Raw genomic sequence first — 24188 nt, forward strand, 5'->3', positions numbered from 1 at the left:
ACAGTACAACGATTGAAATTTCTTTTGAGAGCTGAAAACCGACTTCTGCGCATGGGCCATGAAGTTTTCATCGCACTGTACGTGCGCGCCCGCACTTGGTATTTTGTGGAAGATCCACACTCAAGGGGCCAAAGAGCCGCATGTGGCTCGCGAGCCTCAGTTTGCCGACCACTGGTATATACTATCGTGTGCTCACCTCCCAAAGTCTAGTTTCCTTCCATCACCATGAATTTTTTTAAAATGTATTTTTTCATTGATTCCAGAGAGGAAGGGAGAGGGAGAGAGAGATAGAAACATCAATGATGAGAGAGAATCATTGATTGGCTGCCTCCTGCACACCCCACACCGGGGATCCAGTTCACAACCCGGGCATGTGCCCTGACCAGGAATCAAACCACCTCCTGGTTCACAGGTTGACTCTCAACCACTGAGCCACGCCAGCTGGGCACCATGAAATTATTTTACATTAATTTTTGTTTTTAAAAATATTACATTGAAGTATTATTTATCTTGAAGGGTTTGCAGGGGGGGGGGGGGGCTTTAAATTTTGTTTATTCAATTCGCCCTCATTCTAGGCCCTCATCTGCCCAGGAAAAGTGACAGGGTCTGACTTCCCATTTTACAGATGGGAAAACCCAAAGCTCAAAAAAGTTATTCTTCTGTAGAGGGCAAGCTGCACAGTTACAGATGATATGAGAATTAAGAGACTGTGTATTTAACACTTGCCAGGGCGGTAACACGCATTATTTCAACAGCTTCTTTGAGGCCTGATCTCCACATGGCAGGGAGAGACATTCTATCAAATCTGAGTCAGGTGCCATCCCTCCTCTATCCACAGCCCTCCGGGGCTCCCACCTTCTTCAGAGTAAAATCTCGAGTCCTTCCTGCAGCCCACAAGGCCCTGCACCATCTATACATCACCAGCCACAGAATTTGCGGGGCCCAGTGCAAAATGAAACTTCGAGACCTCTTGTTCAAAAATAATTAGGAATTTCCAGACCACAGCAGCAGATCATGAATCCAAGCACAGGATTCTGATGCTGGAGCTGCTAACCCTGCCTCCTGGCCCTCACTTCCTCCCGGGCTCCAGGGAGCCAACACCAGGGCTGCTTCAGGGCCTTTGCACTTGCTGTTACTGCCTCCTTGAATCAGCCACCATACCCTGTACTCCTCTTGGCTCCCGCTGTCACCTTCGGGTCCTTTTTCAGGCAAGGAAGCCCTCTCTGATTTACCCCTGTTTAAAATTGCACCTTCCCAGCCGTGTCCACTGATTCATTTTCTTCATAGCTGTCACCAACATCTGACCTGCCAGGGTTTGGGCTCTACTGTTTGTCTCTTGTCTGTCCCAAGTCATCTCCACCAGAGTTGGGGCTTGGTATGCCCCACCCCCACCCCCACTTCCTGGAGCAGGGCCTGGCACACAGTAGGTGCTCAATAAATGTGTGTTGCAGGTATGACCCCTGCCTTTCTACAGAAGAGAAAAACGAGTTTCAGAGAGAACAGCCAGGCAGCCAAGGTTACAGAGCATGTCCCTGGCACGCGTCCAGGTCTCCCCATGACAGCGCTGGCGGTTTAGATAGGGGCTGCCGGGGCCCCTTTTTTTGACAGGGAAACCGAGGCCCAGGCAGCTGCCAGGGCCGAGGCCGAGCCGGGCCCAAGGTCACTGAGCCGGCGGCCCGCAAGAGGCGGGCTGGGTGGGGATCCGCAGGCCTCCCCGGGCGCGCGCCCCCCCCCCTCGGCGGCGCGCACGGGGCCCGGGCGGCAGCAGCAGGTGGAGTCGGAGCCTCCGCGCAGCCGAGGCCGCGGCCACTGCCGACGTCGCCGCCATTAGACAATAGGAGCGGCGGCCCGGCGTGCGAGGAGGCGGGCGGCGGGAGGGGCGCCGGGCGCGCAGGAAGCGGGGCCCGGGGCGCGCCGGGGCCGGGCGCACGGGGAGGGGGCGCAGGAAGCGGTCGAGGCCGGGAGCGGGAGGCGGCGGCGGCGGCCCCGGGAGCTGCGGATCAGCGCCGGGACAAAGGCGCGGCCGCCCGGCGCCCCGAGGCGCCGGAGCCGGGGCGCACAGCCGGGGCGCAGCCCGCGCCCCCCGCAGCGACTGACATGATGTTTCCACAAAGCAGGCATTCGGTAAGCGGGGCCCGCGGCCCGGCGCCCCCCCCCCCTCCCAGGTTCGGGCCCTGCGCACCCCCCAGCTCCCGGCCGGGCCACCCCCCCCCCACCTCGCTCCCAACCCTGGGCCCCCCTAGATCCTCGCCTGGCTCCTCTACTCCGGGTCCGGGCGCTGCGCCCCCCAGTTCCCCGCCGGGCCATCCCCCTCCAGATCCGAGCCCTGCGCCCTCCCCCCACCCCAGCTCCCTGCTCGGCGCCTCCCCCCAACTCCAGGGCCCGGTCCCCTCCAGCTCCGGGCCCAGCACTACTCTGCCCCCACTCCCTCAGCTCTCCAGACTTTCCCCCCACTGTAGCTCCTTGCCCCCCTCCCAGCTTCCGGACCCGGTGTCCCCCCCCCCCCCCCCAGCTCCCAGGCGGGGTTCATTCCAGCTCCCCGCCCGGACAGCACCCTAGTCCCCGAGCCCTGCAGCCCGCCCCCCACCGAGCCAAGTCGGGCCTGGGTGGCCTTGGCCTCGGGGGCTCCCGGGGCGGGAGCCCCACCAGGCACCTCTAACGCTTGGCCTGCTTTCGGGGCCTAGGAGCCGGAGGAGATCCGAGGAGCACCCCTCGCGCGGAAGAGTGCGGCCTGGAGGGAGGGTGCTGGGAATCTGGGGTGGGGGGCCCCAGTTAAATTTCGGGCGCTGAGTGACACCCCTCCCCCAATGGGACTTTGCGGGGAGGCCTCGTCCCCCCCGACCCACACACATACTTGGGGAAGGGATTCCCTAGGACTTGTTCTCCCCCCTCCCGGAGGCAGTTGGGGTTCTTGGATGTGGCGACCCCCCGCCCAGAGCTTCGAAGCGGCGGTAGAGGGCGCACCCTGTCCCCCACCAAGGGCGTGCTTGGAAACACACCTCCACAGCCTGGGGGTGGGAGGGATGGAGCGGCTCCGGTGCACCCACCCCGTTGGCTTCCCTGGGAGAGGCGGGGGCAGGAAGCGAGGGCGGGGCCCGCGCCAGGGGCTGTAAACACCAGCGAGGGAAGTGGGGCAGAGTGTGTGTGTGTGGGGGGGGGGGGGGGCGGTGGCGGGGGGTGCGCTCTGCAGCTGCGCCGGCTGCTGCCTCGGGGCGCCCCAAAGGGAAGTGGGCGGCCGCCGCGCCCGCCTGGCCCTGACCGGGGCCCGTCCCCTCCCCACAGGGCTCGTCGCACCTACCCCAGCAACTCAAATTCACGACCTCGGACTCGTGCGACCGCATCAAAGACGAGTTTCAGCTGCTGCAGGCTCAGTACCACAGGTGAGCTGGGGGCGTAGGGCCCTGCCCAGGGAGAGGTGGAGCCCCCAGCGCAGATGGCAAGGAGGAGGCCTGGAGCGGAGGTGGTGGGCCTTGCTGTACACAAAACTTGAAAAAATGTAGGTGTAGGGTGTCCTATTGTAAGGCGGTCGCTGTCCTGGGCACTCAGCAATATTAAACTCATTTGGTCTTCAGAGTAGCCCATTTCACAGGTAAGAAAACTGGAGGCACAAAATTAAATCATTTGCCAGACTCAGCTGTATGGCTTCAGAACCCTGCTCCCCAGCCCCCCACTCCAATCCCCACTGGATTAAAAACCTGGCAACAACTGGGGTTGGGCTTGGACCTCCTGCCTCCCAAAAGAAAAAAATAATGGAAAAAGTTCCCCCAAAGAAAAAATTCTTCTGCCTGTTATCTCTCTGCCCAGTTCTGGGGAAAGGATTCCTGGCATCCAACAGATTTCCATTCTCCTTCCAGAATTTAATCTTCTAACATTTGCCATGTACTGGGATCTAAGGGAAAGGAACTATTATTATCTGTAACTTACACTTAGAGAAACCAAGCCCAGAGAATTTAGGGGTATCTAGGGGAAGCACAGCAAGGAAGTGACAGAACTGAGATGTGCACCCCATTTCTGGGTTGAAGAAAGCAAATCCTCAACAGCTCAGTTATAGAAGAGAGCTTTGCCTGGCAATCAGAAGGGGGTCCCCAGCCGCCGTTTTCAGCAAGGCCTTGGGCCCTCTCTAAACCTTAGTTGACCCGCCCAAAAAGATCTTTCAAGAAGAAAGGGGGAATAGTGATATATAGTCTTTCTTTTTATTTTAACAAACATCCCTCCTCTTAGGGTCCTTCCCATGCTCCCAAAGTGTTAAATACTGAAAATACATCATTTTACTTTATTTTCCTTGCTGTTCTCTTAGTGTGCCCCTTTCAAAGATGAGGAAACTGAGGCATTGATGGTGGAAGGGCAGGCGCGGGAACTTGGCTCTGGTCCCATGATGTGGAGTGTTTGGGGGCTTTGCCCGGCAGGCCTGGCCTTTCTGAGCCCCTGCAGGAGGTCCTCCCCACCGGTCTGGCCCGTGCCCACCTCAGTGTGAGCACAGGACTGCCACTCCCTGAGACCAAGGTCACAGTGCTGCGACAGTGCTGTATCCTTGGGTAAACCAGGCCCCCAAGCTTTGGGGCCTCCATCCCCTGGGCCTGGGCTTCCCACTATACAATGAGGGGTCCTACCACGTTGGCACACAGGATCTGCAAGGCCCTCAAGAAGAGCCAGAAATCCAGAGTTTGGGATGAAATTGCCTGTTGTTGTTTTTAAATTATTTATTGATTTGGTGGGGTTTTTTTTTTGTGTGTGTGTGTGTTTTGTTTTGTTTTTGTTTGTTGTTTTTTGGTGTTTTTTTTTTTTGAGAGAGAGAAACATCTATTTGTTGATCCACTTACCTATGCATTCATTGGTTGATTCTTGTCTGTACCCTGACCGGGGATCAAAACCCCAAACCTTGGTGTTTGAGGACAATGCTTTAACAACTGAGTTACCTGCCCCACCTATTTTTGTTTGTTTGTTTGAATCCTCACCCAAGGAGTGAGGATATGTTTTCCGTTGATTTTTAGAGAGAGTGGAAGGGAAGGGGGGGGGGGGAGGAGAGAAACATTGATGTGAGAGAGACACATAATGAATGGTTGCTTCCTGGGTTTGAACCTGCAACCGAGGTATGAGATACATGCCCTTGACCTGGAATCAAACTCACAACCCTTCAGTCCTTGGGCCCATGCTCTAACTACTGAGCAAAATTGGCCAGGGCTGGGTTTTTTGGTTTTTTTTTGTTTGTTTGTTTTTAATGGTAGCAACAAATGAACTTTAAAAAAAATCTGAAAACAAAATCAAGGCGGGCGGGCGGAGGGAGGGGGTGGTGGTGTCACAACAACCCTAGCCATGGCTCATCTCTGAACTGGATGTGCAGTTACGGTCAGTCTGGCAGAGTGACACACAGGTTCCTGGGGTGACTGTGAGCTCAACAAGCATTTATTGGGTGCTAAAGTATGCCAGGCATTATTCTAAGAACATCTCTGATTTAATCCATTTCGTTTTCCTCATCCCACCAGGGAGGTTGGTACTTTTAACAGGCACAGAGACTGAGGCCCAGAGAGGCAGGAAGGGTTGCCCAGAGTCACACAGCATCCAAGTCCCAGGGCTGAACTTTGAACCCAGTCTGTCTGGATTGAGTCTGTACTGTCGGATTCCTGCCCTTCCCCCAGGAGGCCTTCATGGTGGGGGTGGCCGGGGAAGCTTTAAGAAATGCCTGAAGCTCCTCCTTGCTTGGGGGAGCTTGAGAGAGGCCAGGGGGGCCCCATCTCTTACTACCCCACAATAGAGCTTTTACCCCCAGGTGAAATCAAGGCCATAAGAGGGGCTGGGCCCCAATGGAGATTACTTGGCGAGTCCAACCCAGAGCCCTATCAGTCAGCCCCTGGACCTCTCCTGGGCCCCTTACAGTTTCTATTTGTCCTTCCCCTCGTTGGAGTTTTCCCTAGTGGTTAGTGTGTGGCTCTGAAGCCAGCTTCCTGGCTCTGTGACCTTGAGCCAGTTACTCAACCTCTCTGGGCGTCCATTGCATCATCTATACAATGAGTGATGCTCACAGTACTGACTTCATTGGGTTTTGGGATGGGTAAAAGGTTGTTTGAATCCCTGGCTGACCCCACAGGGTGTTTGCTCTGACTTGTTATTTTTGTTATTGTCATTGTCGTTTTCTCCACCACCAGATCTGCAAGGCTGGTTTCTTAATCCCCACTTTACAGTTAGGGAACGTGAGGTTCCCCTCACCCTATCCTCACAGAGGAGGTCGTGTTGTGTTTGTCTCCTGTCAAAATTTGGGGGGTAAGCCCAGCCCCCGCCCCCTGTCCCATGTTCTTTTTCAGCCTGAAGCTCGAATGTGACAAGCTGGCCAGCGAGAAGTCGGAGATGCAGCGTCATTATGTGATGGTGAGCCGGCTGAGGTCCAATGGGTGGGGAGGGGGGGAGCCCAGACCGGCCTGCACCACCAGCAGCTGCCGCTGAAACCTGGCCACCTCCTCTGGGAAGTGTGAGGATTCAGGGTCCACCTTGCTGGCCTGGCTGCTGGCCCAGGCGGTGGTGGAGTTGCCAAACCGCCGGGTTGCAGCCTGGGCCTGCCAGGTCCCCTGGCTGTCCTTGGCAGCCAGCAGAGGAGGCAGCGGCTGTGGAAGCCAGGAACTGACGTGGGGGAGCAGCCGGATCCCCGCCCCCACTATCCAGGCATCCCAGTGCTTAACCCCTCCTCTCCCAAGCCTTGGGAAGAGGACTCCTGGGCTTTCCTCTCCTGCCCCCCAGGAGGCTGACACCCTTTGAGGTTGGTGGGAGGGAGGGGGTCACAAGGCATTCTTCCCACTGACATTTGAGACCCTGCCCATCCACGCTGCCAGAATCACTTGCTGTTTCATACTCACCGGGTGGTGAGTTCCACATCAAAAAACCCTTGCCTTGGCCCAGTCTCTAGCCCAGCTCTCCCAGGCTGTGGGGGAGGCAGAGACGGACACTACAGCTCCCAGCTCCAGAAGGAGGGGGCCGGGCAGAGAGGGACCCCCGCAGGGACTGGGGGACTCCAGAGGGTAGCTACTGCCTTCCAGAGGAAGGCTGCTTGGAGAATTGGGGGCATTGCCCCTGGGGCCTTGAAGAATGAGTAGGAGCTTGGGGGATGGAGGATGGGGGACAAAGGACTAAGCAAAGGCCTAGGAACCACGGGGCTTGCGGGGGCGGGGGGGGGGGGGGGCAGGGGGCGGTGATGGGAAGCCATGAGAGGGTTTAGAACAGGGGAGAGGGCAGGGTTAGATCTGGGGCTTGGGGAAGGGGGCTCCTGGCTCCAGAGCCAAACCCAGCAGGCTTTGTTTATCTTCCATTATTTATACCCAGGAAGGCAAACTTCCCTGCAGTCTGGGGCCACCCGCAGACAAGACACATAAAGATAAAAGATTAGGAGCCCTGGAATGTGTGTGTGTTGGGGGGAGGTGGGGCTGGGTAATTCTTCAGAAACCAGGGAGCCAGGCTGCGGCTCAGGCCTTCGAGCTCCCTCAGCTCTGGAAGCAGCCCCACCAGGCCCCTGGGCCCATTCCTGGTGTGGGTCTCCCCCTCCTACCTGCCTGTCTCCACCGCTCCCTACTCCATGTCTCTCTCTCGCTTTTTCCCCTGCTCTGCTCCCCGCTTTGTCTCTGTCACCCACATCTCTTTGTCTCTTGAGCCTCCCCCCCCCCCGCCCCCCGCGTCTTTCACCAGCCCCCATTTCTTTCTCTTTGTCTTTCCTCTTGCAGTACTACGAGATGTCCTATGGCTTGAACATTGAGATGCACAAGCAGGTACGCCCTCTCACTCTCTCCATGGCACCCCCAGGCAGGTAGGAGCCCGCCCCTTGGCTGAATGCCAAGCCTGCCCTGGTGATCCGATCTTGCTCCCTCCCAAGCACCCCCCTTCTTTCTCAGGTCTCCCGGGGAGGTTGTTCTGCCTGAGGAGGAGGGGCAGGGGCCTTCCCTAGACCTGCCACCCCTTTGTGGCAGTGGCAGGAGGGTGACATGCACTCACACTCACATACTTGGTAAGACCCTAAGATTGCTTCTCGCCCTCCGGCCTTGCTTTAGCCGTCTTTGCCCTGAGGAGGCCACTCTCAAGGATGTCACAGACTAATAATGCCACTGCTCCGCCCTGTCTTCCTCCCACCGAGTGCTCACTACCTACCAGGCTCTGCGGTCATCTTCCCAGGGCCACCCACATCCTGAGCGGCCCAGTCTGGATTCTGGACTGTGCCTGCGCTGTTAGCTGCAGGGCTGAGCACCAGCCTCAGGTCCTGCCTTTGCCACTGATTAGATGCTGGCGGGGCCCCACGTGTTGATCCCACCCTGGGCTGAGCTGATCCCTCTTAGACAGAACCCCAGGCCTCTGGGGCTGGTCTGCGCCTGGCCTGCGCTCGGGAGAGAACTGGGGACTAAAGAGTCTGTGTGTTTGTTCTAGGCTGAAATTGTCAAGAGGCTGAATGGGATCTGTGCCCAGGTGCTCCCCTACCTTTCCCAAGAGGTAAGCTCTGTCCCCGGGGCTTCAGGGAAGAGGAGATGATAGATGAACTTGCTCCAGGTCCTCCCCACTGCAGTGATCTGGGTGCCCCAGGGCACAGGCCTCCCCTCTCTGGACCTCCCAGCTACTAGTCAGCCTGTGCAGAAAATCCCCAGGCTGGGGAACCCCCAGGGGTGCAGGGCAGTGGAAGGAGGGGCCTCACCCTACTCTGGAATTCCTAACCCGAGTGAGTCATTTCACTGTAAAAATGTTAGCTATGCCAAGGGCTGCACCAAGAATGTTTCCCCCCTTGTTTTGCTTCTACCTTTCACCCTCCTGAGATTGACCTGCCAGGCCCTGTGGGCTGCCTCACGCCAGGGACAAGGGGTGTGTGCGGGAGGGCACTCTGCACACACACGAGGACATACAAAGAGACAGATAAACAGATGCAACACACAGATACACTCGGTGCACATACCCATAGGCACACACAGATACATGCTGTGCAACAGGTGCAGAGACATGCACACGTGCACAGATACAAATGTGGATGTGGTCACGACACAGATACACAAGCAGACACAGCTGCATACACAGGTAGATGCACACACAGATGTGTACAAATGAGAGGCACACATGGACACATGCACACATCCAGGAGAACCAGGCGCCCCCTGCTCTTCCTCTTCTATTTTTCGGGGTTCTCAGACTCTTGGTGTAAGACCCGCTCTACAGAGACCCCACACCTGTGCCCCACCTGACTGAATAAGGCCCAGCTACTGCTCTCTGCCAGGTTTACTGTCGATCATCCATCATTCCCTCTTTAATCCCTACCCATGTCTCAGGGACCTTTGGGTGGTGTGTGTGCCTTGGGACCATTCCAGAAGGACACCATGAAAATCCCAGAGAAGAGGGTTCTGGGAGCCCTGCAGACCTAGACTTGTGCTTACTTTTCGTGACAGGGGCCTCCCAGCAGCCAAGGCCTAAAGGAAGGTGACAGATTCTAGCACCTGAGAGCAGGAGAGACTGACTTTCAAGGAGGGGTGGGAATAGGTGGGAGATATTCCCTAAACCTAGACTCCTACCCCAGTCCTGCCAGAATTCATGGCCAGGGACAAGGGGCGTGTGCGGGGAGGACAGGAGCTTGGACTAGCAGATCTCCCAGCCCAGCCTCTGAGCTCTTGAAGGAACGAGACTTCCCTGTACAGTTGGCCAGGCTGTGCACTGTTCTTTGCACATGGCATCGGGAGCCAAGGTTTCCTCCTCACCCAAAGGCCTTTTCCCAAGTGTCTGGCCCCAACCCCTTTGGGTTTTCTATGCATCTCCATTTGTCCCCATTTTCCAAATGAAGAGCCTGAGGCTTGGTGAAAGGAGGCGGCTGAGAGAGGGGGCTTTCTGGTGGGATGGAAAGCCACGGGGGTTGGGATAGCACTACCAGGCCAGAGGGGAGCAGGGCTTCTCCTGGGCTGACACAAACCCCCTGTGTCCTCTCTCTTCCAAGCACCAGCAGCAGGTCTTGGGAGCCATCGAGAGAGCTAAGCAGGTCACAGCTCCAGAGCTGAACTCCATCATCCGAGTAAGTCTGGGGGCTAGGGTGGGCGGGAGGATGACAGGTGGCCAGTGAGCCCAGAGTGGCTAATATCCCCCCTCCCTCTGTCCTGCAGCAGCAGCTCCAAGCCCACCAGCTGTCTCAGCTGCAGGCTCTGGCCCTGCCCCTGACCCCACTGCCCGTGGGGCTGCAGCCGCCTTCCCTGCCGGCGGTCAGCGCGGGCACTGGCCTCCTCTCGCTCTCTGCGCTGGGCTCCCAGGCCCATCTCTCCAAGGAAGACAAGAATGGGCACGACGGTGACACTCACCAGGAAGATGATGGGGAGAAGTCGGATTAGCTGGGGGCGGGGATGGGGAGGGTGGGGGGACAAAGAGGAGACACAAGATACACAGAGAGAGGAATGTTCACTGCAAGACAGTATAGCTCGGGATTGGCTAAACTCCGGTAGTATTTATAGTAGCTGCTGGGGCCTTTAGCCCTGCTTGTGTGCCACCCCCCTAGCTTTGCTCTGGCTCCCAGCCTCCCTCCTCCACCCCCCTGCAGCCTGATTGGGTCAATACCTGCTTGTACCACAGATGAGGCAAGCTGAGGCCTGGAGATGCAAATGGGAGGCCAGGTCCGGAGGCAAAACCTCAAGAAGTCTAACACCCCCTGCACTTCCCCATTTGCACATGTGTAACTGACAGTACGCCTGCTGGGCCCCCTTAGGGCACACCCCAGCCTCCCACCCTGGCACTGCATGCAAACACAATGCTAGCTGCCCCTTCCTGCCCTGGGCACCCCTGTCTCTCCCTCCACCTCCCACCCACTCACCTCTGCTAGTTTCAGATGCTCATGCCCACCTGGTCCTCTCTCCTCCTCTCCTCGCCCACCAAGGGACAAAAGTTAAGCCAGGATGAGCAGGGTGGGGGTGGGCAACCCAAGATTCCCCTTCTCCCTTTCCCGAATAAAGATGAGGGTACTCAAGTTGTCTTGGTTTTTATTTTTTTTCCTTTTTCCAGTATACTAGCTTGTCTTTTAAGAAAGGGGATATTAAAAAAAAAAAGACAAAATGTTTAAAAAAAAAAAAGAGCAACACCCACACCTGTGTCTGTATATAGCCTTTTAGACTGTCAGCTTTTGTTGTGTTCAGTCGTTTGAACTCTGCAGAGAAGTGAAAATGCTGTATCGAGGGTGGGCTTAGCTGTGCCTTTCAAATAAAGATGTGAGAAGGTTGGTTGCTGTGTTCCTGCCTTTGTGTTGCGGGCTGCCTGTGGTCCCCCCCCCCCCCTTCCCGGGGAGAAGAGGACTTCTTTTATGTCTGGGCTCCCTCCCCTGTTACAGGGCCAGACATTGAGAGTCCTAGATGAGTCAGTCTTATAAGTGTACTCCCTAACTTGATGCATAGACCAGAGAGGGTCAGCTGTAGGCTACAGGTCACACAGCCAGCCCAGGTGCTGGAGGTTTAGCAGGGCTGGTTTCTGATTAGCAGGCCCGAAGGCCCCTAAGTGACATTATTTTCCCTTAGAGACAGAAGATACTGAGACTGCAGAATCTAACCCCACTATGCACACACACATGGACCCTTTTTCCAGGTCAGAGAATACAGACCCCCAGCTGAACCTTGACCCCCCCCCCCCCCAAGGAACAGATTGAAAGCCTTCCCCTTCCCACCCCGCCCAAGCCAGACCCCCCCACCCCCCGCCCAGAGAGAACCAAAAGGAAAGATTTCCTGATGTGGACTTGGGTGGGCATGGGGGTGAGGAGGGCGGGCAGCCATCCCAAATTTGCAAGATCTTTGCAAGGACTGGATGACAGAAATCCCACCCTCAGGGAGCTGGAGCACCCAGAGGACTTTTTAAAGTGCATGAAATTCTCATCTGCCTCCCTGATCCAGTGGGTTCCCAGGGGCAGGGGGCAAGTGCACAGAAAGGGAGGCCGGCTGATGGGTGGTGATGGCCCACGGGCCTCAGGGAAAGGTCTCATGTTGCTGAAGAGAAAAGGAGACTGAGAGGGGAGAGGAGCCTGGGTAGTCACACCAGCCTCCGGCCGGGTCCTGCCTCTCCCCACTGTAGCCAGAGCACCTCTGAAGAACACCCGTGTGACAGGGTAACTCACTGCTTAGTGTTCACTCCTGTGTTGAAAACCAGAAGTCACACTTGGGGCGTGTAAACTGTTAACATCTATTTTGGAAGGCTGCTTGGCAGCCAGCAATGCCCCTGTGAAAGCCATCCCCCAACAGACATGCCACTTGAGTCTGCCGAAAGAGACACAGAGTGTTCAGAACCGTGGAGGTGAGTCGTCATGGCCCCAAACTGGAAATTACCAGATGGTCAGTAACAGCAGAACACATACGTTGGGACACAGTTGTGTGGTGGAATATTATACCGCCATGAAAAAGGTGCTGTTGCTACACTCAGCACCATGCAGTTCTCATGCATAATGCTGAACCAAAGAAGCTGGGTACAAGAAAAGTAGGGTGTGATTCCATCTGTACAAAGAACAAAAGCAGGTCCAAGTGACTTCATCTGGTTATACCCTTGAGAGGAGGTAAGAGTGAAGGGGATTTCTAACAGCGCTGGTCATGTTTTGTTTCACTTGGGGGGCTGGTTGCCTATGTCCACTTCGAGATAATTCATCGAATTGTTCACTTACAATCCGCTTGCTCTTTTGTGTGTGATATTTCACAATTTAAAACAATTACTTAAAAGAATAGGTTATCTTTGGCCTCCGTAGCCCTCAGAATACATTCTAAGTGTTTCACCTAGTCCCACATGGCACACCTTGCCATCAGTCTCCTTCAGCAAACTGCAACCAGGTTGAAACATCTTGCTGTTCCTTGTCTAGAGACCTTTGCACATGCTGTTCCCTCTGCCTGGAAAAATGTTTCCTTTTTCCTCCTCTGCAGCATTCTAATCCTCCAAGACTCCCAGAAGTTACTTTTCTGAAGGCCTCCCGCTAACCTCCCCCACCTGGAAAAGTGCTTAGAGCAGAGCCTGGCCAGTCTTCCATTCATTTAGAGACCCAACTATGAGCCCCAGAGACACAGCAGGGAACAAAGCAGACACAAATCCTCGCCCTCCTGGGTGGAATAAACAAATAAGGGAAACACAAAATGTATCAGGAGGCTTGTTGATAGAGAACAAAGCAGGAAAGGGATGGGGACTGTCAGTAGCATTTTTTTAAAAAAATGTGCACATAGAAGCAATTCAATACATGTTAGCAAATGTACTGAGGGCAGATCTGGGTTTGTACCCCCCTCCTACCCTAAGTAGTGATTTGAGGCATGAAGTCACTTGTCTGATCCCAGTTTCTGGGAAACTGTTGGGAGAATTAGCAGAAAGCTTGCAAGGGCTCACTAGCTGTCAGGGATATTATCACTGATGTTGCTGGCTGATGAAGAGCACTGTGGAGGGGCGGGGCGGGGGGTCACAAACCCGACAGCCCCACCCAAGGGTCTTCTCCGAGGAAGGTGGAGGCCTGCTGAACTAAGGACAGATCTGTGACCGCGGGTCTCCCTCTAGGCCTCGGAGCCCCCCATCGCCCCCATCCCGCCTGCGGGGCGGGCCCCCTGTGGGTTTAGAGAGGGTCCGGGGGACCGCCGGGGCGGGGGTGGGTGGGTGCGCGGTCTCCGCCGGGAAGCCGGGCAGGAGGAGGTGCCATCTCCGGAGCTTCCTCCCCGCCGAGGCCTCCCGCGCTTAACGACGCGCCGCCGGCGACCTCGGCTAATTGATCCGCTAATGGGCCCCGCGCCGCGGCCGCGCCTAATGAGGCGGGAGAAAGGGGAGGAGGGGGCGGTAGGAGGAGAGGAGGGGGGTTAGGGGCTGGAGGAGGAGGAGAGGGGGAGGGAAGAGAATAGAGGAGGAGGTGGGGGTTAAGCAGGGATGCAGGAGGAGGGAGAAAAGGGAAAGGGTGGAGGGGGAGGGGAAGAGAATGGAGGGGAAGAGGGGGGTTAGGGGGAAAGCGGGGAGAGAAGTGAGAAAGGGGGGGGGGGCTGGAGAGAAGAGGGGATGGGGAGAGGGAAGGGAGGGGGAGGAGAAAGGAGGGGGAGGGGTGGAGAAACTCCGGGAGGGAGTTCAGGAGGAAGGGGGGAGGGGGAGCAATGCTCCTAGCTCCCTGGGCGCGGGACCTTAGGGGAGAGGAGCAGCGGGGACTGGGGTGAACCCATCCTTTATAACTGCCCAGCTCCCCGCACCCGACTCGGGGTCTGAGACCCCATCACCTCTGGGAATCCCTCTGGAAGGCCCCTCCCCTATGTGATCCCTTCTCTTTCCCTTCCTCCTCTCGCTTGAAGGGTCTGAGTGCATCAAGGGTGTGAGGGTACCCAGCTCTCTCTGTGCCTCGATTTACCCGTCCAAACAATGGTTCTAATGGCCTTAGTATTGGAGAATCCCACAAGTCCCAGTTGCCCTGTCCCAACAAACACTCCACTCACTCTTGCAAATGGGGCGGAGGGGGTTGGGGGGATTATAGGGGGGATGTGGGTGGAGAGACTGAGAGCACCCAAGCTCCCGGAGCCAGGCGCATCTCCTTCTCCTGGTGTGGCCTCCGGGGCTCAGCAGGAGCGGTAGGACTGCTGGATTGCCCAGACCTGGAGAAAAACACCCTCAGAAGATGAACTGTAATTAGGATGTGACACATTAAACATTCACAGGCCGGCCAGGTCCATCCGCTGCCTGAAATATTCCCGTGGCCTTCCCCTTTCCCAAGGTATCTGGGTGTTTTTGGCTTGAACATGGTCTTGGAGAAACAAAAAGGAGCTATACTGCAGTGATGGTGGAATTAGAGACCTTGATGATAAGATCTCTCTCCCCATTGTGCAGAGGGTGAAACTGAGACCACAGGAAGGGCAGGGAATTACCAAAGTCATAAAACAAGGCAGGCCACCGCTGAGTCTCCTGCCCTTGACTGGAGACCAAAATAATCACAAAGTGCCCAGCGGGCGTGACTCAGTGGTTGAGCATCAACCTGTGAACCAGGAGGTCACAGTTCGATTCCTGGTCAGAGCATATGCCCAGGTTGCGGGCTTGATCCCCAGTGTGGGGCGTGCAATCAATGATTCTCATCATTGATATTTCTATCTCTCTTCCTCTTCAGAGAGGAAGGAAGAGGGAGAGAGATAGAATCAATGATGAGAATCATTGATCGGCTGCCTCCTGCACGCCCCACACTACTCTGGTATGTTCCTTCTGTGACCGTAGAGATTTGGTCCCTTTTGGTCAAGCCTGGATCCCCAGGACTTAGCTTAGAATCCTCCGTGGCATAGACATGTCAGTGAGGGAGAAAGTGAGGAAATGGTTGAAGTGAGACGGTTGGGTCTGGGCCTGCCCTGCAGGACCCCACCTGCTTGCAGAGGGGGGCGGGGAGTAGGGGGAGCGGGGCTTCTGAGAGCCACAGGACGTGTTTAAGCAGGGGAGGGTTACACCCAGAGGTGCCATGAGCAAGCTCTTCTGGAGACTAGAGTCAGGCTGAAGTAGAGAGAGATGCAGGGGCTTGGGAAGAGGTTGTGAGTATTTAGATGTTTGCTGGCATTTGGAGCTGCAGGAGGGAGCTGCATGCACCCCAGCCCCCTACACACTGCCCAGGATGCCCCTCTGAGGATCTCTCCCCAGTCTCCACCCAGCTCTGACTATATCTCCACCTCTCTAGGTTTGTGTGTGTTCTCTCTCTCTCTCTCCCTCTCTCTCTCTCTCTCTCTCTCTCTGATCTAATTCTCCCTCTGTCCTTCAAGGTCTTTCTTAGATTTCTCCTCCCTCTATCTCTCCCTCCTACTCCCCGCTCTGTGCCCCTCTACCGTCTCACCCCCGCCTCTCACCTGACCCAGTGTGTCCCCACTCCCCTCCAACACCCCCCGCCCCCCCCCTCCGCCTCTTCCTACCAGCCTCTCCCAGCCACCAGGCCCCCTGAGCCCTGTTGCTGGGCGACTGCCAGGCCTGGAAGCCCGCCCCTCCGCCGCCCTTGACCCTCCCCGCCCTCCCCTCAGCCTCCTGGAGCTTTGCCCATTCAGTTTCCTCCTCCCCTTGCCCCACGCTCCACCTCCGCCTCCTCCGGGAGCCCGAGCTCCCGGTCCCCTGCTGGGCCTGACCCAGCGTGTTGGGTTATAAGCTGGGCCGGGCTGTGTAGGTAATGGTGGGTTCCCAGGTGGCAGAGGCAGTGGGGGCTTCAGGGGAGGAGGAGGAGGCCAGGGAGCTGGCATTTTGCCAGGCGTGGGACTAAGGGAGCGGGTGGTCCCAGGCCCCTGAAGGGCAGCCACAGAGTGCCCCCATCCCCCACAGCAACAGCTCAGGGCTGTGACCTTGTACAGGTCCCCAGGCCTCTCTGGGGCTTTGCCCCCCTACCCCACCCCATCCCAAGCCAGGCCAGCTGACACCTGAATGTATTAGGCGCCTGCGTGCAGTGTGCCAGACACTGAGTTGGGTGCCCAGAGACCCTGACTTAGGCCTTCTCAACCCTCCTGGAACCCACTGGGTGGTGGGGAAGACAGACAACAAACAAATTAGTAAATAAGATAATTTCAGAGAACAGTCAAGTGCTAGAAGAAAAATCCAGCAGGAGCAGCAGACAGAATGACAGGAGACTGGAGGAGGCCCCTCTGAGGAGGTGACAGTTGAGCTGAGACCTGGATGACAGGAGCCTGCCTTGCAGGGGGAGATGGCTTCCGGGTGGGAGGGTGTTCCAGGCAGAGGGAACCACGAAAGCCAAAGCTGGAGGCAGGACTGAGTATTCTGTTGCAGGCCCTCAGCCCCTGTTTTGCAAGGCCTAGTGATCTCACACAAGGTCAAGTGAATAAACCAGCTAGCTCCAGAACAATAACAGTTGCGGATACCATTATCCGGGGCTAGCTAGCCCCTCTTTTCTAGCTGAGCAAGCTGAAGCCCAAAGAGGATGAAAGGTCTGAGCACAAACCAGAAACTGGAGGAGTAAGATTCATATTGGGCTCCAGGATTTGTTCCACCTACACCTGTGCAGTGCCTACAGGCAGCTGGGCCAGTCTGGGGTCAGGCAAGGAGGATGCCAGGTCAAAGGGTACAGAGGGTGAAGCCGGGACTTGGGATGGAGGGGGCATGGAGGGTGATGGGTCTGGAATAGAAACTATGACCAGGATGCCCCCAGGGCTTCAGAAATTTGACACCCTCAGGGGCAGCGAGGTGATGGAATGTAAAGTAATGAAGACAGAATGAGAGGGTGTGTCCAGATTTGTCATGTGTACCTGACAGCCAAGTTCTGCAGAGAGGGAGCCCCAGATGAGCAGGGCTGTGGCTCCAGCACTGTTCTGTGCACTGACTGAGGCATCGCCACCCTGGCCTGGAGACTAAGCCACAGAAACCTTGGCACATGGCTAGCCAGGGGATGTGCCCAGCCGGTGTGGTTCAGTTGGTTGAGTGTCTCCCATGAGGTGGAGGTTCAATTCCTGGTCAGGGCACATGCCTGGGTTTCTGACTGGATCCCCAGCAGGAAGTGCCCAATCAATGTTTCTCTCTCATCATCAGTGTTTCTATCTCTCTCTCTCCCTCTCTCTCTCTCTCTCTCTGAAATCAATAAAAATATATTTATTTAATTTTTTAAATAAAAACATATTTTAAAAAAACATTCTATATAATAAAAGGCTAATATGCAAATTGCCCCCTCGACCAGGAGTTCAACCAGGGGGCAGAGCCAGCTGGCCAACCGCCTGCAGCACCTCGCCCCGGCTGGCCCGGCCCCATCACCGGACCCCACCTGTACACAAATTTGTGCACTGAGCCTCTAGTTAAAAAATAAAAACAGGGGATGTCTTTTGATGCCAGCTCCAGCCTTGCTCCCCACCCCCCATACCTACCCTTTTTTCTCTCTCTCTCTTTCACACACACACACATATATGCACAATAATAGCTAAACCTGGTTCACCTATTGAGGTATTTGATCCTATAACAATAGGATGAAGTTTCCGATCAGGACCTCCGGTTTATAGAATCACAGTGACAGAGCAGCCAGGCCATCAGGATAGTGTGACCTTAGATTGCAGAGGACCCCGGGAGGCTGGGTTGGCACTGAGCAGGTTTTCAGGAGCCCTGGAGCCCTCCCCCACCTGTTGGGTGGCCTAGCAGCTCTGCTGGGAGGGCTCTGCTCCTCTCTAGGCTTGCTCCTTTATCCTCCCTGTATACACGAAGGGCAGGCACTGGGTTGGGCCTGGGAAGACCATAAACACACAAGCACATACTAGTACACAGAAAGTGTTCCGAAAGTGATGAGGCTTGTGAAGGAAATGAAATGAGAGGCTGATCGGGCAGAGAGGTGGGGGCTACTGTAGCCACAGGCTGCCTAGGCCAGGCCTCACTAGGATGTGGTGTTTGATCCAAAACTGGAAGGAAAAGAAACCATTGTCCAGGCAAAGGCCCTGAGGCAGGACCTGGTGTGTTGGAAGATCAAGGAGGAGGCCCAAGTGGCTAGAGGCCAGTGAGTGAAGGGGAGAGGGAGGAGGTAAGAGTAGGGAGGGACAGGGTCAGATCTTGTAGACAGTGGTGGGGAGTTTGCATTTTATTCTGAGAGTGAGGAGGACCTATGGAAGGTTCTTAAGCAGAGGGCAGGATGGTATCTGATTCACATTTTAATGGTGGATCAAAGACGTAGGAGGAATGAAGAATGAGTGTCTACCCCAGCGGTGGGGTGTGAGGTCAGGGTAGGAGAGAAGGGCCCTTTGGGGAGTTCAAATGGCTACCCCTTATCGAACATTTACTATGAATTGTATGAAGTATTTCATAGGCCTTAACTTATTTGAAGTTATCAACCTCATTTCCTCCAGCGAGGGTACATACGGGGCTCCTGGTCACTCTCTTCTCCCCTGAGCTGCCCCATTCTTGCCCAGGGAGAGGGTGGAGTGCTTCCTGCCGCGGAGCCTATGGAGACTTTACAAACCCTGGGGAAAGTAGGCAGAGGGGCGTATAGTCCGTGGGTATGTCCACCTCCCCCCATTGCTCAGCCCGGTCATGTTCACAGGTCCACCCCGCAAGGCCAGGAGTTCATGGCTCCTCAAACCCAAGAGGGACTTAAAGTTGCCCCATCTTTCCTCTGTCCACTTTGGGTTAGGGCAGCGATTTTCAACCTTTTTAATCTCATGGCACACATAAACTAATTACTAAAATTCTGCAGCACACCCAAAAATATATTTTTTGCCAATCTAACAAAAAAATAGGTATAATTTTGATTCATTCACACTGGATGGCTATTGTTGTGTTGGTTATTATCATTTTTTGTTAATCATCACCCAAGGATTTTTTTTTTTTTTTTTTTTTTTTTTTTAGGGAGAGTGGAAGAGAGAGGGAAAGACAGAGTGAAACATCAATGTGAGAGAAACACATCAATTGGTTGCCTCCTGCACGAGCCCCAACCAGGGCCCAGGCCAGGGAGGAGCCTGCAACCAAGGTACGTGCCCTTGACTGGAAAAGAAGAATCGAACCCAGAACCCTTTGGTCTGCAGGCCGACTCTCTATCCACTAAGCAAAACTGGCTAGGGCAGCTGTTATCATTTTTAAATTTGACAATCCAAGGGAAAAGGGATCAGTGCCCCTGATTAAATAGGTGTTATTGCATGTTTTAAAAACTATTGCGGCACATTGGTTAAAAATCGCTGGGTTAGGGTAATATAAATGCACTGCCTAAATGAGACATTCTATGCATTCTGCAGAACCCCAGTATAAACACCCCCACCTGCCATCTAAGAAGCCTTTCCAACTTCCCAAGCAGGGACCTCACTCCTGGATGAGCTCCCCGCCACGCCCACCCCTGGTCACTCCTTCTACCCCAGCCCTGACCACAGGGGCCTGAGAGAGTTCTGCTTGGTCTCCCCCAAATTCCCCCAAGTTGGGAACCCTTCTTGAGTCCCCAGCATAGTCTAGCCCTGGCTATGCACAGGTGAACAGCAAAAAACAACAACAACAACACTGGTTTTCATGAATAAGTCTTGTGGAACAATCTCACTATCTAGGTAAGTAAACTGAGGCCCAGAGCGAGGCCCTCAAGGATCTCAAGGTCACATGAAGCAGTGGGCGCTAGAACATGGCGAGGGACTCCCCATATTTCTGGATGGAAGGAACCACGTGTGTGATTTTCCAAGGGGTGGGGGCTCACCGCCAACCTTGGCAGGGAATCGAGGCTCTGAGGTCACCCAAGAGCCCTAGCCTGCGAGAGGGGACAGGCCTGGCTGGTGGCCCAGCAGCTCTGCTGGGAGGGCGGTAGGCAGAGGTTGGCGATGTCGGAAGCCAAAGGCTTGGCCTCCCCGAGGGAGCCGCTTTCCCGGCCCGGGTCGGATCAATGGGCTGTAATTATACCGCGCCGGGCCCAGAGCCGGCGGGGAGGGAGCGGGAGCTGGCAGGAGCTGGGAAGCGGGCGGGAGAGCGTGGGCCGGAGCGGTACCCACGTTACTTTGATTGACAGCCCGGGAGGGCGCCGCGCGGGAGTTTCTGGGGATCGTAGTCTTTCCAAGAAACCCTGCTCCCGGTCTCTCCTCCGTTCGCGCTCGGGTAAACTGAGGCACGGGAACAAGCAACAACCGCCCCCCCAACACCCCCGCCTATAAATCGATCCATCTGTCCCCCCCCCCCCCCATCTGACCTGGGGCCAAAAATGGAGCGGTGCTAAAAGCCTTGAGTCTTCCGTGATTGTCTCAGCTCTTCCCTGAGGGGTCCAGCGCGACTTAACGTCTACCTCAGTTTACCTACCGGTGAAATAGGGCGAAAGGCGCCCAGTTGGCCCCGTCAGCTGGCCGGGCTTTTCCCAGAAGTTGTTAACTGAGGGGCTCTTGTCTTTAATAGAGACCTGTCAGGCTCGGGGGTGGCTCCCTTCAGTGTTTTAGGGTACTAATCGAGCCTCCGCCCCCTCCTACCCCGCCAGGTTAGGCATTCACAAGGGTCTCAGCTTCCAGGGAGGGGGAGAGCCACACTCTTCACACCCTGCTGGGAGCGCCCCGCCGCCTTGCGATTGGCCCAGCCAATCTTAGTGCCTCCTGCCATTGGTTGCTAGTTCCCCGATCCCCATTCGCCAGCCCCACTGTGTCGTCACGGACCCATGTGGGACCACCGCGAGCGGATTGGCTGGCGCGCCCAGCCAACCACCGCAGAGAAAGGAATTTCCACAGTAGCCCAGGCTGTGAGGCTGATTTAAGGTGGTCTGAGCAATCCGGGGTCCCACCGCTGCTTCTCGGCTTTTTCCTTTAAAACACATGCCACACACACACACACACACACACACACACACACACACACACACCATAAAAACCCAGCCAGGAATCTGAGCTGAGCCTTTCTGTACAGTGACACACACACACACACACACACACACACACACACACACACACATCCTCATCCTAAAAACCCAGCCAGAAACCAGGGCTGAGCCTTTCTGTACAGTCATAGTGAGAGGGGAGATATTGGAAGCTAAACCCCTTCCCTCATTTTGCAACTTCTTCCTGAATTTTGCAGATGGGGAAACTGAGGCCCAGAGAAGTGGAGCTTGAAGTCTCTCCCGCCCCCCCCCCCCCCCCCCCGCCGCCACCCCCCAATCACCACAACCATGGTAAAGTTAGCTGGGGAAATAAGAAGGTCATGCTACACTGCTCAGGCTGTAACTCACACATGGCAAGGCCTTCCCCAGCCTCCTGCTCTGGCTGGATGTGGGATTTCAGCAAGTTATGGAGTTGCCTAGGGGTCTCCCTAGGGGTCCCCCCCATCTCACAGACTGCTCTCAGCTGAGTCTCCCCAAACTCTCTAAACTGCTCCCAAGCTAAGGATGCTACTGCTTAAAGCAAAAAAATGTCTCTTCTTTGTGTGTGGTCTTGTGGCTTCTCAGACAATCCACAAATCTGTATTTATCCTCCCCTGTGGAGTGTGCCTGGCTGAGAGATCTAAAGACTGGTGGGTAAAGGTCCCCTCCTCCAGGAAGCCCCCTGTGGACCCACTAGGCACAGACTCTGTTCTAACTCGGGGTCCCTTGGGCCCTGGGTCTGTCCCTCTGTCCTGGTGTCAACTATGTGGGCCCTGGAGTGTGTCCTCAGCTCTCTCTCCCCCAGAATCCACCCTGGGAATTCTCTTAGCAAAGCCTGGGGCTGGGTCCTTTCTAGGGCCCTAGAATCTATCATGAGGAGGTGGTTATAGAGCAATTATCCACTTACTACCAACTTTAGACAGTCTGTGTTCAATGTGTATGTGGAGGAAAAGATGCCTTCTGGAGGAGATGCCTTTTGGGCTAGGCCTTGAAGGAATGGATTTTGTTCAGGCAGAAAAAGATCTGAGGGAATTCAAGGAAGAGATAAGCAAAGGCCCAGGGGTGGGAGAGAACAAAGATTAAGTAATCTGGCTGGAGGAGCTGTAGCAGAGGGAGTGTTTGAAGTGGTGGAGGGAGGTGAAGCTGTGCCAGGCCAGGAGGTGAAGGCCATGCATGCTAGCCTGAAGATCTGGGAATTTGTCCCAAGGTCAATATGAAGCCATGGAGGGTTTTAAGTGAAGAAGGGCAGACTCAAATGGAAGGTGACCAGAGTGAAGGCTGCTCAGAGTAGGGAGCTGGCTTGAGGTCCAATGGGAGAGGATGAAGGGCTGATGCAGGCAGGAGGCTGTGGGGATGGGGAGCAGGGTTGCATGGCAGGTGATGGGGAGAGAAGAGGCTAGGCTAGCCTAGCCAGCGTGGCTCAGCGGTTGAGCATTGACCTATGAACCAGGAGGTCACGGTTCGGGTTTGATTCCCAATCGAGGCACATGCCTGGGTTTCTGGCTTGATCCCCAGTGTGGGATGTGCAGGAAGCAAATGATCAATGGTTCTCTCGCATCATTGATGTTTCTATCTCTCTCTCCCTTTCTCTCTGAAGTATATGTATTTTATTTATTTTTTAAAAATATATATTTAAAAAAAATAAAAATAAATAAAAATATATATTTTATTGATTTTAGAGAGGAAAGGAGAGGGAGAGAGAGATAGAAACATCAATGATGAGAGAGAATCATTGATTGGCTGCCTCCTGCACGCCCCCTACTGGGGACTGAGCCTGCAACCCAGGCATGTGCCCTTGGCCGGAATCGAACCTGGGACTCTTCAGTCCACAGGCCAATGCTCTATCCATTGAGCCAAACCAGCTAGGGCTGAAGTATATGTATTTTAAAAGAGGCTGGGCTGATGCTCTGTCTTGGGGGATCAGGGTGGACGTGGGGCCTAACAGGTCTGGGGAAGATGTTTGGTCTGTAGCCCTGGGGTTCGTGGCTGGGTCTCAGGGTAGGGATTGGGTATGGAGCCAGAGCTTGGAGCCATCCTCATGGAAGAGTCAGGAGAACATGGAGGCAGGGGGAGGAAAAGATGCCTGGAAAAGTTTTTAAATGAGGACTTCACAGACACCCGCCCCCCATCCCCACCCCAACCAGAAGCATTGTGGAATCTTGGAACTCCCTCTTTCTTAGTATTTCCAGGAGTGTGGCCAGTGATCGCTGCCTTTAGCTACATCAGCTGTTTCTTCTCACCCCACTTGCCTGTCCATTTATTGAGCATTTACTGTGTGCCAGCTCTGCAGGGACCAAGACAGGCTTTGTCCCCACGCAGCCTAGTACTAGGGGGAGACGAGTAATGACTAGAGCAATCCAGGAAGAAACAGGATCATGTCAAAAACAAAACAAACTCGGTTAGGACCCAGAAAGAGAGAGACTAGGATGCAGTGTTTGAAAAATAGCAGGTAAATGCCTCTTAAATGCGTGGCCAGCAGGGGCCTTTCTGAGGAGGTGACATTTGAGCTGAGACTTGAATGATGAGAAACAAGGGAACAGTGTTCCAGGTAGAGGGACTAGTCAGTTCAAAGGCCCCGAGGCAGGACTGTGCCTGGTGAGCTGGAGGAACAGTGAGGAGGCCAGTGTGGCTGGAGCAGAGTGAATGAGGGTGAAGGTGAAAGGAGTTGGGATCAGGGAGGGGAAGGCAGGGAGGAGGTTTGGGCAGGGCTTTGTGGGTAGAATTTGGATTTTATTTTGAGGGCAATAGGGAGCCATGGAGTACTCCCTTCAACACAGAGACACTTTGAGGACATCTCTTCCCCTCCCCTCCCAGGCTTTCCATTTTTATCCTTCAGGTCTCATCTCCAATGTTAACCTCCTCAAAGAGGCCTCCCTCAGCTACCCCAGATAAGTAGGTTCTCTCTTGTCTACGTCTATCACTGCTCCCTAAACTTTCTTTGTGCACACAAATAATTCCGTAATTACCAAGTTGTGATCTTGTCAGA

At 55.2% G+C, this 24188-nt stretch overlaps 1 protein-coding gene across 1 annotated transcript; it reads left to right on the forward strand.

Moving 5' to 3' along the window:
- Positions 1 to 1824: 1824 nt before the first annotated feature.
- TLE5 (TLE family member 5, transcriptional modulator) lies at positions 1825 to 11201 on the forward strand. Its single transcript, XM_079773230.1, has 7 exons — positions 1825 to 2124; positions 3283 to 3380; positions 6300 to 6363; positions 7704 to 7748; positions 8398 to 8460; positions 9938 to 10012; positions 10101 to 11201. The coding sequence occupies exons 1-7, from the start codon at positions 2098 to 2100 to the stop codon at positions 10320 to 10322; spliced, it is 594 nt and encodes a 197-aa protein (XP_079629356.1). The 5' UTR covers positions 1825 to 2097; the 3' UTR covers positions 10323 to 11201.
- The last annotated feature ends 12987 nt before the right edge of the window (positions 11202 to 24188 follow it).

This window comes from Cnephaeus nilssonii (assembly GCF_951640355.1).
Source record: "Cnephaeus nilssonii genome assembly, chromosome: 5".
In the NCBI taxonomy this organism is placed as follows: Eukaryota; Metazoa; Chordata; class Mammalia; order Chiroptera; family Vespertilionidae; genus Cnephaeus; species Cnephaeus nilssonii.

Excerpts from the sequence above, each read along its gene's own strand:
- TLE5 (XM_079773230.1), top strand. The coding sequence starts at position 2,098 with ATGATGTTTCCACAAAGCAGGCATTCG. Across the intron at positions 6,364-7,703 it reads TGCAGCGTCATTATGTGATG|TACTACGAGATGTCCTATGG; the intron begins GTGAGCCGGCTG and ends TTCCTCTTGCAG. Across the intron at positions 7,749-8,397 it reads ACATTGAGATGCACAAGCAG|GCTGAAATTGTCAAGAGGCT; the intron begins GTACGCCCTCTC and ends TGTTTGTTCTAG.